This window comes from Nicotiana attenuata, unplaced genomic scaffold (genome assembly GCF_001879085.1).
Source record: "Nicotiana attenuata strain UT unplaced genomic scaffold, NIATTr2, whole genome shotgun sequence".
In the NCBI taxonomy this organism is placed as follows: domain Eukaryota; kingdom Viridiplantae; phylum Streptophyta; class Magnoliopsida; order Solanales; family Solanaceae; genus Nicotiana; species Nicotiana attenuata.
The window spans coordinates 203,632-212,201 of NW_017672179.1; the positions used below are offsets into that span (position 1 = coordinate 203,632).

Sequence of the window (8,570 nt, forward strand, 5' to 3'; positions counted from 1 at the left end):
GTCATGCGTCATCATGACAAGTATTCTTGATGTGTTGCTTCGTTTTACGTGTGACTCCTAATTGGACTTGCCGCTTCGATTCCGGTGCCTGGTAATAATGAGCCAATTTTTCGATTCTGATGCCGGAATCCTTATAAATAGGGATGTTAGGGTGTAATTTCAAAGTTTACAGATTTGCTATATTGAAACCCTATATCCCCTTCATTCTCTCCCATTGTTTTGAAACTCTCACATTTGTTCCAGCGATTCTCGTCGTTTTTAATCCTCCGTTGTTCGGTACCTCTCTCTTTCATTAAAACATGTCTATCGTACCTTGTGAGTCTAGTAAGGGAAGTGACGCAGTCCCTCTAGCGATGGTATTTCCCCCTCACGCGAATAATGTTTGCGCGGTCGTCGAGGATGGAAGCTTCCCAACGCTGGAGGAGATAGTTCCTTGTAACCCCAATACCAGGTCTGATTTCTCGAAATTGTCTAAAGACGATGCCGAAACCTTTGTCACACCCCTTTTCTACCCCAAATAAAGATAATGTATTGCATTTGTGGGTTAAAGAGTTTTTCCAATTAAAGTGACAATTTTGAAATATGGATTATTTTATTGTTCAGAGTCGCCACCTCGAATTGATTTTTCTGGGTGTTCCAAGTCTCCATTTATTTGAATCCCTAGTCAAAGGAAGGTTTGAATCTATTTTTATCGGTCCGCGAAAACAAAGTTCGGATAAAAAATTCTGTTGACCGGGGAGAAGGTGTAAGGCATTCCCCGAGTCCCGTGGTTCTAGCACGGTCGCTTTTATTGACTAAAATTGGCTTGAACTAATTTTGGATAAACTGTGCTTTATTTAATTTTATATTTTACCTATCCGCTTTTATTTCTTTATTATTAGATTTATTAAGAAAAAAAGATTTTTAAAATAAATTATGTTGTCAATACCACGCTACGCGAGCGAATGCGTGATCGAATAAAAATAATTAATTAACTTGTCATAATTGCGCCTCGCAGGCGAATCCGAAATCATGACAATCAATTATTTTTAATACTTTTAGAAAATTACTACATTTTAGAAAATTAGCTCTTGAAAATTTAAAAGTCAACTGTTGCGCTATGCAAACGAATCCACAATTTTAACAAAGGACTAACTAAATTAAAATTTAACTAAAAACTAATGGGTATGGTATGAGAATATTGAATTAATTTATTGAATGTTAAAAATCACGCTACGCAAGCGATTCCGTGAGTTAAAGCGCGCCTAATAATTGCATAGCGTTTAAATTAATTTAAAATAATTAAGCTATCAAGAAAAAGAAAAAAAAAATTATTAAAAAAAAAGACATGCCCTTTATTGGATCTATGGAAGAAACTTTATTTTTAATCATTTGGGCTAACTCATGGTTATCTTAGGAGAAATGGGCCAATATATATATATATATATATATATATATATATATATATATATATATATATATATATATATATATATATATATATATATATATATATATATAAAAGATAACCNTACACTAATTTTTTTATTTTTAAAAAGCCGATCGACAATGCAAGTAAGTCTTCCAAATGATTTATCAAGTAGCACATACGTGAACTTAATGGTCTCAATTAGGATATCTGTCTTATACGGACTCGGCCCCTGTGCCGAGTTTCGCTAAGTCAAATGCATGTGATCCACATAAAACGAACCTACTAGGGATATACGACATGAGGTTTGTTCTTCTAGGTTTAATCCTGGTGGAGAAGGTATCTGAACTGGCTTACTCGAGCGGACAACTCGAGCCGAGGAGGGTCAGTGTACTGGTAGCATTGTTTTCCGACTTAACTGGTGGTGCTCCCCGCCTAAAATATGTGTGACTAAAATCCTTCACCGGGTGACAAGCACCTCGGCTATCTCAAAGAAACCGGGTTATGTCAAGCAAATGCCCAATTTTAATTTCAAGAAGACTCAGAGGGGGTGCGTGAGAAAATAGTTTATATGTACAGTTCAACAATATCAAAACGGTAAAAATTGAACAGGTAGCACATTGCACAAATAAATTTATTTGAATCCCTAGTCAAAGGAAGGTTTGACTCTATTTTTATCGGTCCGCGAAAATAAAGTTCGGTTAAGGAATTCTATTGACTGGGGAGAAGGTGTAAGGCATTCCCCGAGTCCCATGGTTCTAGCACGGTCGCTTTATTGACTAAAATTGGCTTGAATTAATTTTGGATATACCGTGCTTTATTTAATTTTTATGTTTTACCTATCTGCTTTTCTTTCTTGATTAATAGATTTATTAAGAAAAAATAATTTTTTTGGATAAATTATGTTGTCATAACCACGCTACGCGAGCGAATGACGTGATCGAAATAAGAATAATTAATTAACTTGTCATAATTGTGCCTCGCAAGCGAATCCGAAATCATGACAATCAATTATTTGTAATACTACTAAAAAAATTACTACATTTGAGAAAATTAGCTCTTGAAAATTTAAAAGTCAACTGTTGCACTACGCAAACGAATCCGCAATTTTAACAAAGGATTAACTAAATTAAAATTTAACTAAAAACTAATGGGTATGGTACGAGATTATTGAATTAATTTATTGAATGTTAAACATCACGCTACACAAGCGATTCCGTGAGTTAAAGCGCACCTACTAATTGCATAGCGTTTAAATTAATTAAAAATAATTAAGCTATCAAGAAAAGAAAAAAATTATAAAAAAAAAAGAAAGACATACACTTTATTGGATCTATGGATGAAACTTTGTTTTTAATCATTTGGGCTAACTCAGGGTTATCTTAGGAGAAATAGGCCAACACTTTACTTATATGGTTTTTTTTTTATAAAGAAGAAAGGAATGGGCCATCTAGCTTAATTGTCATTGGGCTTGCAGAAATTGAGTTTCTTGGCCCACATAGTTATAATAAAAAATATGGGCCATCTAGCATGCTTCAGACCTGGACCTAATTTATTGGGCCAAATTACTTTATCTCTTACATGATACATCATGGCCTATTTGTTCCAAAAGACTACTACTAATTTATTTAATACTAATAGATAAATACTACTATCTAATTAGCCTGAAAGTAACCCGGCAAGCAAATAATAGTGATAAAACTCTTAGCTTATTAGTAATACAGATACGAGTCAGGAGATGAAATTGGCGCGTAACAAAAACTAACCACTATGCCAAACTAAAACCCCTAGATCTACTTAACTTTTAGCTTACAAGAAACTTCTCTTAATTCAAAATTAATCTTTCACCATTTATCAAAAGAGTCACAAGACACTAAAAATGGCATCTAATCTATCATCCAACTCAAAGTACATAACAAACAATGAAAATAGATAAACAAACAGAGACAGCGTAATTTTAAGAAAAAAAAATATATGATGGAAGAACAAATAGGTAATGGAACATTTGCTAAGCTTAACAAAAATGGAGTAGACAAAAGAGATAGACCTTTTAGCAACTAAATAACACACCAACAAAGTATTGTTTTATGAACAAAAATAAAAGTTATGGCTCAATACAACATATTTACATGCTATAATATTGATGCAACAATTATCTTGGTTCAAAATCAGATATTCCATGTTCCACTAATCAAACGGGTTCAAATCTTTTCATTGTCATCAAGAATCTGCAATACAAAGGTTCAAGGGTTACCTGATTTGTAACAAGATAAAATTCAGTAGTGAAAGGGAAGAAAATCAGAAACAAAGACAGCAGAAACAACGACGAAAACAGCAGTGAATCCGTGCTAAAACAGCCCAGAAATCTCACTAAAAGTAGTGATTCTTTAGGAGAAGGAACTCAAGAATCAAACTCTAAGACTCTTATATGTTTTTGAAAGATTTTACACTCTAAGGCTCAACCAAAAACTCATGATTTTCAGCTTACTTTTCATGTGTTCAACCGCTGAAATTTTTTATGCTTTTGTGTGTTCAAGCAATTCTTAAGATGTATGGAAGTGTGATGGAGTCCACCCTAAAAATGAAGAAAGGGCAGCCCTTAAGTAGGCAAAGAAAGCCACTTTTTGGGAAGATTTTGGTTCACTTAAAATTTGTCCAAAAAGGAACTGACTTTGTGTGCTAAACACTGTTCAAAGGCTGTCCCAAAAGGTGAAAGGACAGCCTTAAAATCTGCTATAGCAGAAGCAAGGAAAGAAATGTCATTTCAACCACCCTACTAGTCAAAAGTAAGCTACTAGTACCCTAAGTCATGATCAAACCCATCTAATTTCTGATTTTATCAACAACAATACCAAACTAACTTGCTAATTCGAACTTCAATCAAATTCATCACATGAATCAAAAATCGAATAGAGCTAATAGAAGTATTAAGAGAATCGTTAATGAGCATAACCAAACTGTAGTTATGAAAGAAACTGAACATATGACCAACACAATTTAGAAAAGAAAAAAAATCAAAACTTAAACTAAACTAAAAATCTAAAAATCAGTCAATAAAGGAGAAACTAAAATCGATGAACAAGGGATTAGCATTTTACCTAAACGCTCGGGCTCCAAATCAGTAGTACAACAAAACTAGATGGCGAATCGACCTCCACGCCTCTTTTTCTCGATGACAAATGCTAGAAAAACACGAACTATGGCGAACCAAGTTGAGTCCAGCACTGTGTCAAAGAGAAAGAGAGACTAAGGGGCCGTATTTTTCTAGACTGAAGCTGGGCGGCGGCAGAATCGGTGACAGTAGGGTGGTCGACGGTGGCTGGCCGAAAATTGTCGAATTTTGGAGGGGTTTGGAAGGTTTTGGGGTGGGGAATGGAGAAGAGGAGGGTGAGGGGAGGCCGGTGGTGTAAAAGTTTTGGAGCTTGTGGTGGTGGGTGGCGGCTAGAGTTTCGGTTAAGCTTAGATTTACGGAGATTGAGAAGGGTTATGGGATATTCGGGTTCGGATTCATGGAGAGGAGGTTGAGCGGAAGAAGTGGTGAAATTTTAGGGTGGATTGGAGGTTGGACGCCTCCGGTGGTGAATTCCGGCAGGCGGCGCGAGGAGAGGACCCGGGAGAGAGAAGAGAGAGGAAGAAGAGAGGAATTAAGGTGGAAAATAGGGCAAATTTTGGGGATTTTAGGCTTTATATACCTGGGGTGGGGGATAGATAATGACCATTGGATCATGAGGGAATGGATGGGTGAGATTGAAACTTTGTCATTTAACCAAAACGACGTAGTTTCAAGACAAAACTACGTCGTTTTGAGCTCTTTCATGGCCAACCACCTAATGGACCGGGTATGGCCGAATTAGGCTCAAATTTTGGGCCAATTTTGATACAATTTTAATTAAAATACACTAGTCCAAACCTTTTTTTCTCTCCAATGAAATTAATAGTCTTCTTTAGTCCTAAAAAAATGTACAAGTAGAAATAAAATCTTTTTTTTTGGTATATATACTTTAAAGATGCAAACTAAAATACACAAAAATTGAGAATGCTTTGTTGCTGACACCTTATCAAAACTAACTCCAACTGTCTTATGATCAACAATCTTCTTTCTTCCGATGAGAACTGAAATTGTAAGCTTTAGTCTCTACAATATGTGCTTTACGGCAGGGTCCTGTAAAGCCATCAAAGACGAACAAAATGAACAAAAATTTTTTGCCCCAGTCTGGCACTAGGAATATTTTGTGAGTTATTAGAGAAAGTTGTAAATTACCTAATTAACTAAAAAAAGACAAAATAGTAGTATAAACTTCTATGTGAAGATATGCCACCACGGGATAGTACCCGGTGTTACCAAAAGGAATGGAATTAGAGGATGGTACCTTGTGTTACTGAGGGGAAACGTAACTGGGGGTTGGTGCCCTTTATTACTAGGAAGAAATGTAACCAGGGGTTGGAGACTTGTATTACTGATAAAGTGTTGAATCCCTCTAGGGGAAAAGGTTCTACCTGAGTTAAACTGCACAAAACAACCTGAGCGAAGAGTACTTCTACCCGGAAATATGAGCTGGATCCTCCTAGGCGAAATGATTCTACCTGAGTTAAGCTGCGTAAAACACCCTGAGCGAAGAGTACTTCTACCCGAAAATATGAGCTGGATCCCTCTAGGCAAAAGGATTCTACCTGAGTTAAGCTGCGTAAAACACCCTGAGCGAAGAGTACTTCTACCCGAAAATATGACCTGGATCCCCCTAGGCGAAAGGATTCTAACTGAGTTAAGCTGCGTAAGACACCTTGGGCGAAGAGTACTACCCAAAAATATGAGCTGGATCCCCTAGGCGAAATTATTCTACCTTGAATGAGATCTCAGATGGATTTGTGCCTTCGTCAATGCTATATATGCCTCAAATTATGCTCGATATTACGGGGAAACTGTAGCTAGTTTTGCAGCCATTTCTTTGCTTTGCTTTTGATGCATGATTAGATCGAAAGGGACTCAAAGAAAAATAATGGGTAAAACAGAATAATAATTGAAAGTGAAAAAGAACTGTGCTTAAACGAAAGGTGTCCCTTTCGGGGAAAGGAATAGGGAGACTTATCTGGAGGTATGTGCCGACTTCAATGAATCATGACATGTATTTTGGACTGGACGCCTGATCCGTCTGAGCTGTCTAATTCTCAAAATCCATCGCAAATGTTCATCTTGAAATTGTCTTGGTTGTGCTCATGCCAGAGAATCAAAGACCCTCATTCGGCTAGTAGCGCCCATTGCGGGTTTTCACTAACTGGCCTCTATCATTTCTCTACTCATTGTCGCCTTATGGTGCCCATATGGGTTTTCACCAATAAGGCTCTCTCATTTCTCTGCTCACCGTCGCCTTATAGTGCCCGCACGGGTTTTCACCGATAAGACTCTCTCATTTCTTTTAAGATACTGCATGAGGGAGGTTGCCCAATGCCCTTGGCATGGGGACTTTAAACATTCTCAAAAAATCGATCAGAAGTTCTTGAAAGGTAAAAAAGGCAAAATGAACCTTGAACTGAATTACAACTTTTGGAACCGTTTTTACAGAAAAACCGTAAAATAAAACAAACTTCTGCCCCAGTTTTGGAGTATTGGGAATATGTATTTTTCGTTCTAATGGTACTGAACCCAGGGTAAGGTTGCCTACGTATCCTTTTGGAATCAGGTCGTACGTAATTCAATGACTCCGAAGCGTTGTGGTTTGACTATTTTTTCTTTCTTTCTCTTTTTTTTGACAAGTACACAGGTTCCAGAAGGTGTAAAACAAAGAAGACAAATACGGCTCAAAGGGGTTAACAAAAGAGTGAAACCTATTAGGAATAACGAGCAAATTATAGCATTCGTCATCTCGATCTGAGAAAATTAATGCGTGAAAGTTCTACAGTGGCCATATATCAGACATAATATCTTTTGACTACATCTGCATTAATAGTCATGTCTGGTACCTGTCCTTCTTCATCTACCAAGTGCAAGGCCCCTTTTGGTAGCACTTTCTTGATTATGTAGGGTCCTTGCCGATTCGGTGCGAACTTTCCTTTAGCTTCAACCTGGTGCGGAAGGATGCGTTTCAAAACTAGCTGGCCTACCTCAAACTACCTTGGGCGCACTTTCTTATTGTAAGCGCGTGCCATTCTTTGCTGGTATAACTGGACGAAACACACTGCTGCTAGCCATTTTTCATCGATCAACATCAGTTGTTCTAATCGGGTCTTAACCCACTAAGTGTATTCAATCTCTGATTCCACAATAAGTCAGAGAGAGGGAATTTCGACTTCAGCGGGTGTTACAGCTTCAGTTCCATATAAAAGCATATACGGAGTTGCACCAATAGATGTGCGAATAGCTGTGCGATATCCCAAAAGAGCAAAAGGCAACTTTTCATGCCATTGCCGGGAACCTTGGATAATCTTCCTAAGAATCTTCTTGATGTTCTTGTTCACCGCTTCAATGACTCCATTGGCTTTTGGTCGGTAAGGGGTAGAATGGCGATGCATGATTTTAAATTGTTCGCACACCTCCTTCATCAGATGGCTATTTAGATTGGCTGCATTATCAGTGATAATGGTCTTTGGGATACCAAAGCAACAGATGATGTTGGAATAGACAAAGTCTACCACTGTTTCCTTGGTGACTGCTTTGAAATTGACGGCCTCCACCCACTTGGTGAAGTAATCAGTGGCAACCAAACTGAATCTATGCCCATTTGAAGCCTTTAGCTCGATTGTCCCAATAACATCCATTCCCCAAGCGACAAAAGGCCAAGGAGATGGACATGGGATGCAACTCCGAGGGAGGCGAGTGAATCAGGTCACCATGAATCTAGCATTGGTGACACTTGCGAACAAAATTGAAGCAATCTCGCTCCTGTTAGATCATATTTTAATGATGCAATTAATATGCATGTGCAGGAGTTCAAAGAAGTAAAAAGGAACTATTGGAACGGCTATGTCGAACAAGGAAGGAAATCATTCAGAAGGGAAGCTGCCTGAAATTCTTACGATGTACAAGGAAAGAAACAGTACTACATCAGCAAATCAGGATTAGCTCCATGATTTTGGGAAATTAAATCTGCCATAATGGAATAAAGATTCAACGTAATCTGTGATTGTCGAGTCAGATCAAATCACTGAAGAACTATTAAAGCTAGAA

The 8,570-nt window shown here is 37.6% G+C and overlaps 1 protein-coding gene across 1 annotated transcript; it reads right to left on the reverse strand.

Annotated features, from left to right (window-relative positions):
• Window positions 1-7,672: 7,672 nt before the first annotated feature.
• LOC109212183 (uncharacterized protein K02A2.6-like) lies at window positions 7,673-8,161 on the reverse strand. The gene has a single exon (XM_019375809.1). The coding sequence runs from the start codon at window positions 8,159-8,161 to the stop codon at window positions 7,673-7,675; it is 489 nt and encodes a 162-aa protein (XP_019231354.1).
• Between the last annotated feature and the right edge of the window lie 409 nt (window positions 8,162-8,570).